The 19020-nt window shown below is 35.2% G+C and overlaps 1 protein-coding gene across 18 annotated transcripts in view; it reads right to left on the reverse strand.

Moving 5' to 3' along the window:
- CCDC7 (coiled-coil domain containing 7) overlaps positions 1 to 19020 on the reverse strand; it is a 268190-nt gene that overhangs the window by 179869 nt on the left and 69301 nt on the right. For 11 of the 18 annotated variants that reach the window (XM_061435932.1, XM_061435937.1, XM_061435938.1 and 8 more), the window contains 4 exons: positions 18632 to 18880; positions 17426 to 17498; positions 10223 to 10330; positions 9436 to 9558 (listed from right to left, as the gene is read on the reverse strand). In XM_061435932.1, the coding sequence (XP_061291916.1) occupies positions 9436 to 9558; positions 10223 to 10330; positions 17426 to 17498; positions 18632 to 18880 (553 nt within the window). Of the gene's footprint in view, positions 1 to 9435; positions 9559 to 10222; positions 10331 to 11475; positions 11619 to 17425; positions 17499 to 18631; positions 18927 to 19020 lie in introns of those variants that run through there. The other 7 variants (XM_061435930.1, XM_061435942.1, XM_061435941.1 and 4 more) reach the window with 7 other exon arrangements.

A 19020-nucleotide genomic window follows, 5' to 3' on the forward strand; every position in this document is an offset into this window, starting at 1 on the left:
ATCGATAAGAGCTCATCCAAAAGCCTCCATACCTACACTGAAACCAAGCATCACCCAAGAGCCAACAAGTTCCATAGCAAGACATACCACACAAATTCTCCAGCAACACAGGAACACAGCCCTGAGCTTCAATATACAGGCTGCCCAAAGTCATACCAAACCCACTGACATCTCAAAACTCATTACTGGACACTTCATTGCACTCCAGAGAGAAGAAATCCAGCTCCACCCACCAGAACACCGACACAAGCTTCCCTAACCAGGAAACCTTGACAAACCACCTGTCCAACCCCACCCACAATGAGGAACCTCCACAATAAAGAGGAGCCACAAACTTTCTGAATACGGAAAGGCCACCCCAAACACAGCAATATAAACAAGATGAAAAGGCAGAGAAATACCCAGCAGGTAAAGGAACAGGATAAATGCCCACCAAACCAAACCAAAGAGGAAGAGATAGGGAATCTACCTGATAAAGAATTCCAAATAATGATAGTGAAAATGATCCAAAATCTTGAAAACAAAATGGAGTTACAGATAAATAGTCTGGAGACAAGGATTGTGAAGATGCAAGAAATGTTTAACAAGGACCTAGAAGTAATAAAAAAGAGTCAATATATAATGAATAATGCAATAAATGAAATAAAAAAAAACACTTTGGAGGGAATCAACCATAGAATAACAGAGGCAGAAGATAGGATAAGTGAGGTAAAAGATAGAATGGTAGAACTAAATGAAGCAGAGAGGAAAAAACAAAAATGAATTAAAAGAAATAAGGACAATCTCAGACACCTCTGGGACAATGTGAAATGCCCTAACATTCGAATCATAGGAGTCCCAGAAGAAAAAGACAAAAAGAAAGGCCATGAGAAAATACTTGAGGAGATAATAGTTGAGAACTTTCCTAAAATGGGAAGGAAATAATCACCCAAGTCCAAGAAACCCAGAGCATCCCAAACAATGCGAAACATCCCAAGACACATATTAATCAAATTAACAAAGATCAAACAGAACAAATATTAAAAGCAGCAAGGCAAAAACAACAAACAACACAAGGGGATTCTCATAAGGATAACAGCTGATCTTTCAATAGAAAGTCTTCAGGCTAGAAGGGAATGGCAGGACATACTTAAAGTGATGAAAGAAAATAACCTACAACCCAGATTACTGTACCCAGCAAGGATCTCATTCAAATATGAAGGAGAAATCAAAAGCTTTACAGACAAGCAAAAGCTGACAGAATTCAGCGCCATCAAACCAGCTCTCCAACAAATGCTAAAGGATCTTTTCTAGACAGGAAACACAGAAAGGGTGTACAAACTTAATCCCAAAACAATAAAGTAAATGGCAATGGGATCATACTTATCAATAATTACCTTAAATGGGTTGAATGCCCCAACCAAAAGACAAAGCCTGGCTGAATGAATACAAAAACAAGACCCCTATATATGTTGTCTACAAGAAGCCCACCTCAAAACAAGGGACACATACGGATTGAAAGTGAAGGACTGGAAAAGATATTCCAGGCAAATAGAGACCAAAGAAAGCAGGAGTAGAGATACTCAGTTCAGTTTAGTTGCTCAGTCATGTCTGACTCTTTGCGACCCCATGAATCGAGCATGCCAGGCCTCCCTGTCCATCACCAACTCCCAGAGTTCACTCAGACTCACATCCTTTGAGTCGGTGATGCCATCCAGCCATCTCATCCTCTGTCGTCCCCTTCTCCTCCTGCCCTCAATCCCTCCCAGCATCAGGGTCTTTTCCAATGAGTCAACTCTTTGCATGAGGTGGCCAAAGTATTGGAGTTTCAGCTTCAGCATCAGTCCTTCCAATGAACACCCAGGACTGATCTCCTTTAGGATGGACTGGTTGGATCTCCTTGCAGTCCAAGGGACTCTTAAGAGTCTTCTCCAACATCACAGTTCAAAAGCATCAATTCTTTGGCGCTCAGCTTTCTTCACAGTCCAACTCTCACATCCATACATGACCACTGGAAAAATCATAGCCTTGACTAGACAGACCTTTGTTGTAGTCATATCACATAAAATAGACTTTAAAACAAAGGCTGTGGAAAGAGACAAAAAAGGACACTACATAATGATCAAAGGATCAATCCAAGAAGAAGATATAACACTTATAAATATATATGCACCCAACATAGGAGCACCACAATATGTAAGGCAAATGTTAACAAATATGAAAGGGGAAAATAACAATATCACAATAATAGTGGCAGACTTTAAGAGTCCACTCACACCTATGAATAGATCAACTAAACATAAAATTAACAAGGAAACACAAACTTTAAATGATACAATTGACCAGTTAAACCTAATTGATATCTATAGGACATTTCACCCCAAAACAATGAATTTCACCTTTTTCTCAAGTGCACATGGAACCTTCTCCAGGATAGATCACATTTTGGGCTATAAATCTAGCCTTGGTAAATTCAAGAAAATTGAAACCATTCCAAGCATCTTTTCTGACCACAATGCAGTAAGATTAGATGTCAATTACAGGAGAAAAACTATTAAAAATTCCAACATATGGAGGTTGAATAAAACACTGCTGAATAACCAACAAATCACAGAAGAAATCAAAAAAGAAATCAAAATATGCATAGAAATGAATGAAAATGAAAACACAACAACCCAAACCTATGGAACACTATAAAAGCAGTGCTAAGGGGAAGGTTCATAGTAATACAGGCTTACCTCAAGAAACAAGAAAAAAGTCAACTAAATAACCTAACTCTACACCTAAAGCAACTAGAAAAGGAAGAAATGAAGAACTCCAGGGTTAATAGAAGGAAAGAAATCTTAAAAATTAGGGCAGAAATAAATGCAAAATAAATAAAAGAGACCATAGCAAAAATCAACAAAGCCAAAAGCTAGTTCTTTGAAAGGATAAATAAAATTGACAAACCATTAGTCAGACTCATCAAGAAACAAAGGGAGAAAAATCAAATCAATAAAATTAGAAATGAAAATGGAGAGATCACAACAGACAACACAGAAATACAAAGGATCATAAGAGACTACTATCAGCAATTATATGCCAATAAAATGGACAACGAGGAAGAAATGGACAAATTCCTAGAAAAGTACAACTTTCCAAAACTGGACCAGGAAGAAATAGAAAATCTTAACGACCCCTCACAAGCACAGAAATTGAAACTGCAGTCCGAAATCTTCCAGCAAACAAAAGCCCAGGTCCAGACGGCTTCACAGCTGAATTCTACCAAAAATTTAGAGAAGAGCTAACACCTATCCTACACAAACTCTTCCAGAAAACTGCAGAGGAAGGTAAACTTCCAAACTCATTCTATGAGGCCACCATCACCCTAATTCCAAAACCTGACAAAGATGCCACAAAAAAAGAAAACTACAGGCCAATATCACTGATGAACATAGATGCAAAAATCCTTAACAAAATTCTAGCAAACGGAACCCAAAAACATCATGACCAAGTGGGCTTTATCCCAGGGATTCAAGGATTCTTCAATATCCACAAATCAACCAATGTAATACACCACATTAACAAATTGAAAAATAAAAACCATATGATTATCTCAATAGATGCAGAGAAAGCCTTTGACAAAATTCAGTACCATTTATGATAAAAAAAAAAAAACCCTCCAGAAAACAGGAATAGAAGGAACATTCCTCAATATAATAAAAGCTATATATGACAAACCCACAGCAAACATTATCCTCAATGGTTAAAAATTGAAAGCATTTCCCCAAAGTCAGGAACAAGACAAGGGTGCCCACTTTCACCATTATTATTCCACATAGTTTTGGAAGTTTGGCTACAGCAATCAGAGCAGAAAAAGAAATAAAAGGAATCCAAATTGGAAAAGAAGAAGTAAAACTCTCACTGTTTGCAGATGACATGATCCTCTACATAGAAAACCCTAAAGGCTCGACCAGAAAATTACTAGAGCTAATCAATGAATATAGTAAAGTTGCAGGATATAAAATCAATACACAGAAATCCCTTGCATTCCTATACACTAACAATGAGAAAATAGAAAGAGAAATTAAGGAAACAATTCCATTCACCGTTGCAATTTAAAAAATAAAATACTCAGGAATATATCTACCTAAAGAAACAAAAGACCTATATATAGAAAAGTATAAAACACTGGTGAAAGAAATCAAAGAGGACACAAACAGATGGAGAAATATACCATGTTCATGGATCTGAAGAATCAATACAGTGAAAATGAGTATACTACCCAAAGCAATCTATAGATTCAATGCAATCTCTATCAAGCTACCAATGGTATTTTTCACAGAGCTAAAACAAATAATTTCACAATTTGTATGGAAATACAAATAACCTCAAATAGCCAAAGCAATCGAGAACTGAGAATGGAGAAGAAGAATGGAACTGGAGGAATCAACCTGCCTGACTTCAGGCTCTACTACAAAGCCACAGTCATCAAGACAGTATGGTACTGGCATAAAGACAGAAATATAGATCAATGGAACAAAATAGAAAGCCCAGAGATAAATCCACGCACCTATGGACACCTTATCTTTGACAAAGGAAGCAAGAATATACAATGATTAAAGACAATCTCTTTAACGGTGCTGGGAAAACTGGTCAACCACTTGTAAAAGAATGAAACTAGAACACTTTCTAATACCATACACAAAAATAAAATGGATTAAATATCTAAACCTAAGACCATAAACTATAAAACTCCTAGAGGAAAACTTAGGCAAAACACTCTCCAACATAAACCACAGCAGCATCCTCTATGACCCACCTCCCAGAGTAATGGAAATAAAAGCAAAAATAAACAAATGGGATCTAATTAAAATTAAAAGCTTCTGCACATCAAAGGAAACTATAAGCAAGGTGTAAAGACAGCCTTCAGAATGGGAGAAAATAATAGCAAATGAAGCAACTTACAGTGAATTAATCTCAAAAATATACAAGCAACTCCTGCAGCTCAATTACAGAAAAATAAATGACCCAATTAAAAAGTGGGCCAAAGAACTAAACAGACATTTCTCCAAAGAAGACATGCAGATGGCTAACAAATACATGAAAAGATGCTCAACATCACTCATTATCAGAGAAATTAAAATCAAAACCACAATGAGGTACCATCTCATGCCAGTCAGAATGGCTGCTATCCAAAAGTCTACAAACAATAAATGCTGGAGAGGGTGTGGAGAAAAGGGAACCCTCTTACACTGTTGGTGGGAAATCAAACTAGTACAGCCACTATGTAGAACAGTGTGGGGATTCTTGAAAAAACTGGAAAATAGAACTGCCATATGACCCAGCAATTCCACTACTGGGCATACACACTGAGGAAACCAGAATTGAAAGAGACATGTGTACCACAATGTTCATCGCAGCACTGTTCATAACAGCCAGGACATGAAAGCAACCTAGGTGTCCATCAGCAGATGAATGGATAAGAAAGCTGTGGTACATATACACAATGGAATATTACTCAGCCATTAAAAAGAATACATTTGAATCAGTTCTAATGAGGTGGATGAAACTGGAACCTATTATACAGAGTGAAGTAAGCCAGAAAGAAAAACACCAATACAGTATACTAATGCATATATATGGAATTTAGAAAGATGGTAACGATAACCCTGTATGCGAGACAGCAAAAGAGACAGATGTATAGAACAGTCTTTTGGACTCTGTTGGAGAGGGCAAGGGTGGGATGATTTGGGAGAATGGGATTGAAACATGTATATTATCATATGTGAAATGAATTGCCAGTCCAGGTTCGATGCACGATACAGGGTGCTCGGGGCTGATGCACCGGGATGACCCAGAGGGATGGGATAGGGAGGGAGGTAGGAGGGGGTTCAGGATGGGGAACACATGTACACCCGTCGCGGAGTCATGTCAATGTATGGAAAAACCAATACAATATTGTTAAGTAATTAGCCTCCAATTAAAATAAATAAGTTTATATTAAAAAAATAAAAATAAAGGTTGGGTTAAAAAGGGAAAGACTTAGTGAAACTAAACAGAGATAAACTGAGATTATCCATTCTGAGGACAATGAAGAGAAATAAACAGAGCCTCAGAGACTGATGGAAACAAGCATATCAACATAAGCACAATGGGCAACAAAGAGGAAAAGCAGAGAAAGAAGAAAGAATCTGTGAAGAAATAATGATCAGTAACTTCCCCAATATTATGAAAAACAGTAATCTTCACATAAAGTAGCTCAACAAGCCCAGAGTAAAGCATACTTAATGAGATCCACACATACACATATCATAGTCAAGCTGTCAAAAACAGTTTCCTAGAACTTCCAAAATTCTTAATTCGAGGTGGGATTTTTGAGATTAAAACTTCATCTTCATTTGACATATTTTCATCTAATACCTATTTTCTCAACTATAAGAAAAGAAGATTTTAATCCACTAAAACAGGAAACTTGAATTGTGAAGCTCCTGAATTAAGATAGACCAAGTATCACCTAAAGTTTCCTTTCATTTTTGTAACAATTTAAGTAAATGACCACAATTTTTTAAAAGACCAAAATATAAGACTGGACTATGATGTTTGGTGTAACCATGAGAGTGTTTCTACTGAAAGAATGTGTAGGCACTGTTATTTCATACACATACTTAAAAGTTGAAGGTAACTTCAGTTTTCTAAGCATATTCACTTTTTTTAAGTTTTCACATTTTAAACCATGAGATTTATTTTAAAATTGGAATAAAAAAATAGTGATTCAACATTCATTTAAAAATGAAAAATGGGATAGGAGGGGAAAAACAAAGTATCCATGGATATTTATACTCAATATATTTTATAGTTTTAATAATTACAGATTATGTGTTCTGGAATAAAAGAAAAAATATGGGATTTGTAAACAATCTGACTATAAACTATTTATAAGATACACCACACCCAAGCTTAATAATACATAAAGGTGGAAAGCAAATATATGAAAAAAATATGTATGTATATATTAATCAAAATAAATCTGCTATAGTTATGTCAACATCAGACAAAACAGAAATTAAGTCAAAGGAACTTACCAAATATTAATATGGTCTCTTTAATAAAAAGTTGAGTTCACCAGAAACATGCACTTTGATAAAACTGTATATACTTAATACAAGCAGTATAAGGAGGCCAGTAATACAAAAATAGATAAATCCAAAATTATAGCAGAAGAATTCAATATGCATGTTTCAGCAAATGGTAGAATGAAACAAAAATTCAAGAAAACCACGAAATAAAAAGAAAAATTTTACTGTAACTTTTGAAAACTTTGCAGTGATATTGTAAGTCTGAATCAGTCTACATATTCCACTTAATTAAAATCAATTAATTCAATTAAAATAATTTAATGCTGCTGCTGCTGCTAAGTTGCTTCAGTCGTGTCCAACTCTGTGCGACCCCACAGACGGCAACCCACCAGGCTCCTCCATCCCTGGGATTCTCCAGGCAAGAATACTGGAGTGGGTTGCCATTTCCTTCTCCAGTGCATGAAAGTGAAGTCACTCAGTCGTGTCCGACTCCTAGGAACCCCGTGGACTGCAGCCTACCAGGCTCCTCCATCCATGGGATTTTCCAGGCAAGAGTACTGGAGTGGGTTGCCCTTGCCTTCTCCCATTAAAATTTAAATTATTTAAATTTAAATTAAATCCCATTTAAATTAAATTAGCTAAGCTAAGTCGCTTCAGTCATGTCCGACTCTGTGTGACCCCATAGACGGCAGCCCACCAGGCTCCCCCATCCCTGGAATTCTCCAGGCAAGAACACTGGAGTGGGTTGCCATTTCCTTCTCCAATGCAGGAAAGTGAAAAAGTGAAAGTGAAGTCGCTCAGTCATGTCTGACTCTTCGCAACCCCATGGACTGCAGCCTACCAGGCTCCTCCGTCCATGGGAGTTTCCAGGCAAGAGTACTGGAGTGGGGTGCCATTGCCTTCTCTGTTAAATTAAATTAAATCCCATTTAATTAAAAATAATTTAATGATTTTTATAATATTTACTACTGAATTTTTTCTATCAACTCCAAGTAAAATATTTTATCTGATACTTCATGCATACTCTGAGCTATAAGATGACTTTCATATGCACTAGACAACCAGATTTGTGCTATAAGCAATATATGCAATATATGTACCCAACAATATTTTATCTCATTTATTAAAATATAAACAAGTCATACTCTGTGGTAATAAAGTATTAAAAGAGATTATCGAAGAATAAACATATGTGACTACATTTTTCACTTCTGTAAATAGAATCAGTCTTGTTTAGATATTCAGAGATATCAATAATCTGAAGTGAATAATAATTTAATATTGGCTAACACTATTTAAAATATTATTTCACTCTCTTGGCATATTCACACTTTCAGTTCAGTTCAGTTGCTCAGTCGTGTCTGACTCTGCGACTCCATGAACCGCAGCACGCCAGACACTTTAGAATAAAGTTAAAATTTGCAATGTTAGATACGTCTAAAAAAAATGTAATGATACAAAAATATACATCAGAAAAAGAGTAAAAGAAACTTATAAAGCAGGAAGAATTGAAGCACAAAGAAAATGGTATAACTTCATTCTCAAAGCATCAAAATTTGATGAAGTGTGACTATGATTGCTAATTAAAAGACAAAGATATAGGGACTTCCCTTGTAGTCCAGTGATTGAGACTCCACCTTGCAACGCAGGGGACCTGGGTTTGATCCCTGGTCAGGGAACTAAGATCCTACATGCATGGTGCAACTAAGCTCATGTACCACAGCTAACACCCAACAAAGCCAAATAAACAAATATTCAAAGAAAAAAAGACAAACATATCAAGCTGAATTTGAAAAATACTCAGTTATAATCTTCACACTAAAAGAAAAATCATAATGATACAAAATTATTAAAACAACAGGACAGAAAAAAATGTGTCACGAAAATACCAGTCAGAAGTTAAAGCCATATTAAAAGCAGGCATGGTAGTTTTTTTTTATGGCCCCCCCCAAAAAAAAACCCTATAAAAATGATAAAATGGGTCCCTTATTAGAAAAGGGTCTGTCCTCTTGGGGCTTCCCTGGTGGTTCAGATGGTAAAGCATCTGCCTGCAATGCAGGAGACGTGGGTTTGATCCCTGGGTTGGGAAGATCCCCTGGAGAAGGAAATGGCAACCCACTCCAGTACTCTTGCCTGGGAAATTCTAGGAAAATTATTCATTTTAACTTTATATGAATGTTAATGATAAAGTATCATAAGACAAGATGACACAACATAAGAACAGAACAGAGTAATTCATAATCATAGCAGGAAATTTAACTCATCCAACTCAGGAATTATAGAACACAGATAAATAATCATTGAACAAAATACTTATAGATACATTCATGAACTATGGATCAAAGCTCTCCTGAATTTAACTGAAAATATTTTCCAAGATTTTAAATTAATTACTTACTATCAAAACTGCCACTTCCTGAAGCTTCAAGGTTAACTTGAGACCGCCTGTTTAAAACTGAAGCTATATCCTCAGGCAGTTGATCATCAATAGTTATAGCTTTTGGCTCTGTTATAAGAAACGCTAAATAGAAAAATGGATCTATTATAAAACTTCTGAATATACCAAGTAAGCAGCAAAGTTTCTTTCAATTCGTGCAACACTAAAGGAGGAGGACTGCAAAGCAGTGAATTATAATACATATTCAGACAGACCCTGGAAGAGAAGTAGGCAATTTGAGTGAGCAGTTTTCATGAGTGTATGTGGAGGCAGTCTTGTTATATACTAATCATTAACCATGCAAATACCAAACAGAAGTTGATCAAAGGTTTCATTTAGTTTTCTAGTTATCTTAGGGTATTTATACTTACATCAAGGCATAAAACTTCTATAAAATACATGCACAAATATTTATAAGGTGTTGTTCAATTTTTTTTCTCTATCCTGATCTTTGTTGCTTTATCCATTATTTAATGAAAATTAAAGAAAAAATATATTTCAATGAGCCAAACTTCAAATAATTTAAAGTGAAATTTGCTCTGTCGTGTCTGACTCTTTGCAGCCCGACAGACTATACTGTCCACGGAATTCTCCAGGCCAGAATACTGGAGTGGGGAAGACTTTTCCTTCTCCAAGGGATCTTCCCAACCCAGGGATCGAACCCAGGTCTCCTGCATTGCAGGTGGATTCTTTACCAGCTGAGCCACAAGGGAAGCCCGAATAATTAAAAGTTATCTATAATTCTTACCATTGCGTCTATTTGCTCTAGCAGTTCCTGGTTTCAACAACCGTTTTTTAGCTTCTGATGGTGTTTCATTCTTAAGCAGAGGATTTTCATCTAATTTTCTACCAGGAGCTACATAAAGAGATACATTTTAGTCTACTAAATAGATACAACTATTGTGAAATCTTTATATTTAAAACAAATATACAGCAGAATTTTCTCTCATTTTTTTAAAGTTATAACTAAATTGCTGACAAAGGTTCATATAGTCAAAGCTACAGTTTTTCCAATATTAATATAAGAGAGTTGGAACATAAACAAGGCTGAGCACTGAAGTATGCTTTCAAAGTGTGGTGCTGGCAAAGACTCTTGAGAGTCCCTTGGATAGCAAGGAGACCAAACCAGTCAATCCTAAAGGAAATCAACCCTGGATATTCATTGGAAGGACTGATGCTGAAGCTGAAGCTCCAATACTTTGGCTATGGTCATGATGGGCAGAGCTGACTCATTGGAAAAGAACTTGATGCTGGGAAAGATTGAAGGAAAAAGGAGAAGAGGGCAGCAGAGGATGAGATGGCTAGATAGCATCACCGACTCAATGGACATGAATTTAAGCAAACTCCAGGAGACAGAGACAGTGGAGGACAGAAGAGCCTAGCATGCTGCAGTCCATGGGGTTGTGAATATTCGTACATGACTTTGTGACTGAACAGCAACAACTAAATTACCATAAAGCTAGGTCTGACATGAAAATAGCTTTAATGGGGTTGTGTTTTATTATTTCTAGCACATAATGTTAAGTGAGAAAAAAAGAAAAAGAAGATATCCAGTATGTTACCATTTGAGAAGGAAAACATGGGAAATGAGGGGGTAAAGTGGAGAGAAACAGAGACACTAATCTTTACAAAACAAAACACTAGAAAGTTAAATCAGAAAACAGTATACTTATTTGCCTTCAGGGGGCTGACAGTAGGGCTGGGGAGTACAGGAGGAATGATAGATAGTTCTCTAAGTACAGGTGGCCATTTGTATCTGTGGGTACCACATCTGCAGATTCAATCAACTGCAGGTTGCAAACATTCAGAAAAAATTCCACAAAGTTCCAAAAAGGAAAACTCTGCCATGTGCTGGCAACTACTTAGATAATATTTCCATTGTTGTTACAACTATTTGCATAGTGTTCACATTGTATTAGGTACTATAAGTAAGCAAGAGATGATTTAAAATATTTGGGAAGATATGCATAAGCTATATGCAAATATAGCAAATATATGCACCATTTTATATAAGGGACTTGAGCATCTCTGGATTTTGGTATCTAGGAGGGTCCTGGAACCAATCCCTTGTGGGTACCAAGGGACAGCTGTACATCTTTTGCATGCTTGTACTTTGGGAAGTAGGTTAATGTTGTACATATTGCCTGCAAAATAAAGTCAACAAAATACTAAAACGGAAGTAAAATGGCAAAGAATTCTCAAACAAATTTAGCAGCATTTAGGATACATCAAATGAGTAAATGTGCTGCTGTTGTTCAGAGTCAAGTTCACACTGTAGAAGAAAGGACATACACATACAAAACAAAGGAAAGAAAAAATAAGACCTGAGAGGATAAATTAGAATCAAAGACATTCATGAGAACTCATGATTTCAAAATATACCTGTGTATATGCATTTATGTCTATGTAGGTATATATGTGTATGAATATATGTATCTATATTTGTGTATGTATATCGAGGAGTCCACCTCCAGAGCAAAATGTTACATGTGATATTTCATGACTGACCATATGCAATTACAGAGACATTACAATAATATTCAGAGACTTTAATAGTCCAAATTTAAACAATGAATAAAGCAACTAAGATCAAGAGGGAAACAGAATTGAACAAAACTATAAATTAAGAGTTCTGCAGAGGTTTTTTATTTCTATAGAACATTCCATCCAACAACAGCTAAGTCCGTATCCTGCTTAAATGCATATGGAAAGGCACTATAGCCAGCTTTCAGCGATAACTGGAGTTCCTGCCACTGCAACTTCTACCAGGGGCTAGAGCTGGCACTGCAGTGAGACTAACCCCACTGACCCCAACTGCTCTCCAGAATCAGGATACTACAGCAACTTTACCATGTATGGGACTGGAACTGCTGCTCTGCATCCCATTTCAGATCCCAAGTCACTGCTCTGACCAACCATTAATAGGCATGAGCTGCTATTTGTGAGTGAAAACCATATACTGATACTTTTGCAGAACATACCATATAAAACAATTAACTCGAAACTAAATTCATAAATCTCCTATAGGAAAACATAGGAATAAATCTCTATTACCTTGGATTTTGTAATGGATTCTCACATATAACACCAAAAGCACAAGGAACAACAACAACAAAAAAGATAAGGTGAGCTTCATGAAATTAAAAACTCTTATCCATTAAAGGATATTATCAAGAAAGTGAAAAGACAACCTAGAGAATGACAGAAAATATTTGCAAACCATAAGGTTTAATAGCCCAAACATATAAAGAACCTCTACAATTCATCAACAAAAAGAAATGACCCAATTAAAAAATGGGTGAAGCACTACTATTCAACATAATTTTGGAAGTACTAGCTACAACAATCAGAGAAGAAAAAGAAATAAAAGGAATCCAGATAAGAAAAGAAGTAAAACTCTCACTGTCTGCAGATAACATGATCCTCTACATTAAAAACCCTGATGACAACACCAGAAAATTACTAGAGCTACAAATGAATAAGGTAAATTTGCAGGATATAAAATCAACACACAGAAATCCCTTGCATTCCTATATACTAACAATGAGAAAACAGAAAGAGAAATTAAGGAAACAATTCCATTCACCACTGCAACAAAAAGAATAAAATATTTAGAAATAAATTTACCTAAAGAAACAAAAGACCTATATATAGAAAACTATAAAACATTGATGAAAGAAATCAAAGATGACACAAATAGATGGAGAAATATACCATGTTCATGGATCAGAAGAATCAATATAGTGAAAATGAGTATATTAACAAAAGCAATCTATAGATTCAATGCAATCCCTATCAAGCTACTAACAGTATTTTTCACAGAACTAGAACAAATAATTTCACAATTTGTATGGAAATACAAAAAAACTCAAATAGCCAAAGCAATTTTGAGAAAGAAGAATGGAACTGGAGGAATCAACCTGCCTGACTTCAGGCTATACTACAAAGCTACAGTCATCAAGAAAGTATGGTACTGTCACAAAGACAGAAATATGGATCAATGGAACAAAACAGAAAGCCCAGAGATAAATCCATGCACCTATGGACACCTTATCTTCGACAAAGGAGGCAAACATATGCAATGGAGAAAAGACAATCTCTTTAACCAGTGGTGCTGGGAAAATCAGTCAACCACCTATAAAAGAATGGAACTAAAACACTCTCTAATAGCTTACACAAAAATAAACTCAAAATGGATTAAAGATCTAAATGCAAGACCAGAAACTCTAAAACTCCTAGGGGAAAACATAGGCAGAACACTCTCTGACATAAATCACAGAAAGATCCTCTATGACTCACCTGCCACAGTAATGGAAATCAAAGCAAAAATAAACAAATGGGACCTAATTAAACTTAAAAGCTTTTGCATAATGAAGGAAACTATAAGCAAGGTGAAAAGAGAGCCTTCAGAATGGGAGATAATAATAGCAAATGAAGTAACTGACAAAGAATTAATCTCCAAAATATACAAGCAGCTCATGCAGCTCAATACCAGAAAAATAAATAAAGGACCCAATGAAAAAATGGGCCAAAGAACTAAACAGACATTTCTCCAAAGAAGACATACAGATGGCTAACAAACACATGAAAAGATGCTCAACATCACTCATTATCAGAGAAATGCAAATCAAAACTCACAATGAGGTACCATTTCATGCCAGTCAGAATGGCTGCCATCAAAAAGTCTACAAACAATAAATGCTGGAGAGGGTGTTGGGAAACGGGAACCCTCTTACACTGTTGGTGGGATTGCAAACTAGTACAGCCACTATGGAGAACAATGTGGAGATTCCTTAAAAACCTGGAAATGTGACCCAGGAATCCCACTATTGGGCATACACACTGAGGAAACCAGAATTGAAAGAGACACATGTACCCCAATGTTCATTGCAGCACTGTTTACAATAGCTAGGACATGGAAGCAACCTAGATGTCCATCAGCAGACGAAGGGATAAGAAAGCTGTGGTACGTATACACAATGGAATATTACTCAGCTATTAAAAAGAATCCATTTCAGTCAGTTCTAATGAGATGGATGAAAACTGAAGCCTAGTACACAGAGTGAAGTTAAGTCAGAAAGAAAAATACCAATACAGTATATTAATACATATATGGAATTTAGAAAGATGGTAATGATGATGCTATATGCAAGACAGCAAAAGAGATATATGTAAAGAACAGACTTTTGGACTCTGTGGGAGAAGGTGAGGGTGGGATGATTTGCGAGACTAGCATTGAAACATGTATACTACCATATGTGAAATGTATGACCAGTCCAAGTTTGATGCATGAAGCAGGGCACTCAAAGTCAGTGCACTGGGACAACCCAGAGGGATGGGATGGGGAGGGAGGGGGGTCAGGACATGGGGGACACATGTGCACCTGTGGCTGATTTATGTATGGCAAAAACCACCACAATATTGTAAAGTAATTAGCCTCCAATTAAAATAAATAAATTAATAAAAAAATAAAATATAAGTATTTAAATTTTGAAATTCTTCTCTAAGAACCATTTAAACAATATTTTTCACACTTGGATATATAATATTTTCCTTATTATTAAAAGTTCTATTTTCTAATTCCATTTTTATATCTTACTTGATTAATAAATTATATACAATTTATAAAAATTATATAAAAATTTTAAATGACCAAATACATGATTTTAAAATATTTATTTCCAAGTTAACTTAATTTTGATAAGAGGATATCATTTATATGGTGGCACAATTTTGTTGTGTTTTACTGAGACTTGGTTTAAAGTCAAGTAGGTAATAAATACTTTAAATATTAAAAAAAAAATGGTGAAGGAGTTGTAAAGACATTTTTTCCAAAGAAGATAAACAAATTACCAATAAGCACACAAAAAGATGCATATAATCTTTAATAATTAAGTAAAAATGAATCAAAATTATAATGAGATACACTTCATACCTACTGGAGTAAACATAATTCAAACAAAAAGGAAAACAAGGGTGTGTACCATTGTACATTGTTACTAGGAACAGAAAATAGTGCAGCCACTGTGGAAAACTGTTGTGCAGTTCCTCAGAAAGCTAAACTTAAAATTATTTTATGATCCAGCAAATATACTCCTACCCAAACAACTGAAAACAGAGATTTAAACAGATATCCTACACCATGTTCCGTGTAGAATTATTCACAGTAGCCAAAAGTGGAAGCAATCTAAATGTCCACCAGCAGATGAATGGATAAACAAAATGTGGTATGTCATACATTAATACATTCAGTTCAGTTCAATTGCTCAGTTGTGTCTGACTCTTTGCGACCCCATGAACTGCAGCACGCCAGGCCTCCCTGTCCATCACCAACTCTCAGAGTTTACCCAAACTCATGCCCATTGAGTCGGTGATACCATCCAACCATCTCATCCTTTGTCGTCCCCTTCTCCTTCTGCCCTCAATCTTTCCCAGCATCAGGGTCTTTTCAAATGAGTTAGCTCTTCACATCAGGTGGCCAAAGTATTGGAGTTTCAGCTTCACCATCAGCATCACCTTCCAATGAACACCCAGGACTGATCTCCTTTAGGATGGACTGGTTGGATCTCTCTTCTCCAACACCACAGTTCATAAAAAGAAACAAAATTCGGACATATGCTAAACTGTGGTGAACCTTGAAAATATTATGCTAAGTGAAACAGGCCAGGTGCAAAAGGACAAATATATAATTCCACTAACATGAAACATAATAGCCAAACCCACAGAAAGTAAGTAAGTGGAAGAAAGCAAGTGAGTAAGTGAAAGAAAGTAAGTGAGAGGTTACCAGGGGCTGGATGGAGGCAGGATTGGGAGTTACTGCCTAACATGTTTCTTTTCAGGGTGATGAAAGTTGTGGATATAGATGTAGTGATGATTGCACAACACTGAATGCAGTTGATGCTATTGAATTTTATACTTTAAAGATGATTAAAATGTCAATTTTTATGTATATTTTATCACAATGGAAAAAAAATGGGTCAGTTGATTAAACTGAGTTCAATACTGGTTAAAAATTCATGATAAACTCTGAACAAAAGAAAACATCCTGACCATAATCAAAATATTTATCTCAGGTAACTAATCATCATAGGTGAAACCATAGAGACACTCTCATTTCAAAGCACAAAACAAGAGCAATACTTCCATACTCTCAGTTCAGTCACTCAGTTGTGTCCAACTCTTTGCAACCCCATGCTGCAGCACGCCAGGCTGCCCTGTCCACCACTAACTCCTGGAGCTAGCTCAAACTCAAGTCCATCAAGTTGGTGATGCCATCCAACCATCTCATCCTCTGTTGTTCTCTTCTCCTTCTGCCTTCAATCTTTTCTAGCATCAGGGTCTTTTCCAATGAGTCAGTTCTTCATATCTGGTGGCCAAAGTATTGGAGTTTCAGCTTCAGCATCAGTCCTTCCAATGAATATTCAGGACTGATTTCCTTTAGGATTGACTGGTTTGATCTCCTTGCATCATAACTGTTTAAAAAAAATTACTTTGGAAGTTTCAGCCAATGCAATAAGATATGGATGGGTCATAATAAAAGCTATGTATGTTGGGAAAAAAGAATAAACTGATGTTTTATAAAATATACATTGAACACCCCAAAACCCAGCTAAAACATTAATTATTTATAACCCAAAGCATATTTTTTCCTGCTATACTCTGATGAATTTGGGGTATAATATTATGTTAAGAATTCATAATGCCAAATACTGTTATTTGGTTGAGACAAAGCTATCACTTTCCTTTTACATAAAGTTTAGTTAAGATAGACTGAGCAGTATGTTAACTCACCAAATTAATCTTTACACATTGGTCAGTATATTTATATATTATCTCATGACTGTCTAAAAAGTTATTTCTATACTTAGTAATGTTCTCACATCATTTACTTACAACATGGGAACACAAAGTCATTAATATCTTTTTCTTACAAAAGACAAAATCTTTTTACCTTGAAACCCTCTTGCTTCTTGATAAGTTTGTTTTTCAAGCTTAGTTTTAAATTTCTCTTCTAAAATATCAGCCTTAATCACAAAAGTTAAAACAAGTAATTACAAATTATGCATCACAGAACTCTAATTACCTTCTTCTATAATATCATTAAAGAAACTTTTTATCTTTCATTATTTCTTGAATGTATCAAACTTAAAAATGAAAACAATTAATGCATATGAGGGACATTTTGGAACACCTAATAGTGTGGAAGGACCTTTCCCAAGCAAAATTGTGATCCCTCTTCATAAATAATTCCAAATAAATCAAGTTAATGTTTTAACATTATGAGTCTAGTTTAGATTTATATTTTCACCTAATTCAATCTCTAGACAAACTCAAATGGCTTTACAAAATTATTTTTATAATGCCACTTAATAGCTTGCATGATAAAAAATATTGTGAATATGTTAAATATCATTTATATATATATGAATATATGTCAAATATCATTATCATTTTTCTTTTTCCCAGAATTTTAACTAAGAATTTCCTAGTTAAATTGTATTTAGCAAAGGCAATTTTAATAATTTTCTAAGGCATGTTTAAGGTATATAAAATTATTTCAAAACAACTATGCTCTCACAATTACCTTAATATGTAAAAATGTTTATAGATGAACATGAAATAATTTCTCTGTCTCAAAATTACATATCTTTCAATTTATCATTAAAATTATAATTCAAGCCACAAATTATTTGTTGGTACAGATGAGAACTTTTACATTAAAATATTGATTCCCAAATATCCCTTTAAAATTCTAAATATATAATAGGTTTTATCATAGTTAGGGAGTTTGGGATCAATATATACACATTGCTATATTTAAAATGGGTAACCACAAGGACCTACTGTATAGCACATGGAACTCTGCTCAATGTTATGTGGCAGCCTGGATGGGATAGGGGTTTGGAGGAGAATGGACACATGTATACATATGGCTGAGTCCCTTTGCTGTCCACCAGAAACTATCATGACATTGTTAATCGGCTGTACTCCAAAACAAAATCAATTAAAAAAAATAGTAATAATTGAATCAAAAGGGAATTTTTAAATTCCATTTAAATAGGAAAATATTGATGCTTTAAATTAACATTGAATGAAAATATTGAAGATGTATAGCAATTAAAATAAAAAGCTTTCAATTTATTATGTTGTATCTTACCACCTTTGAGATGTCAGTACCCAGTACCCTTCTTTGAACAACAGAAGGTGAGATGAATGATGATGCAAACATTTCATTCTCTTGAAGCAATTTTCCAGCAGACTGTGCATCTTTAATTTCTTCATGCTGTAACATTGTTGTGAATGTTTTATCATAGTTCTTTGATGAAACTATACGGGATAGATCTTCATCAGTTAAACGTTCACTTGGAGTCTTTAAAAAAGATGATCCATCTTGAGACTTGAGGATCTGTGAAAGATCTGAAATAGCAGGGCTAGCTCTTTCCTTCTCTGAGCTTTAGAATTACAAAACATCTGGTATTAGATTATATGAACAACATTTTTTATTTGTAACTAAAGAATCATTTGCATAATCTATAACAATATTAA

This window comes from Bos javanicus, chromosome 13, assembly GCF_032452875.1.
Source record: "Bos javanicus breed banteng chromosome 13, ARS-OSU_banteng_1.0, whole genome shotgun sequence".
Classification (NCBI taxonomy): Eukaryota; Metazoa; Chordata; class Mammalia; order Artiodactyla; family Bovidae; genus Bos; species Bos javanicus.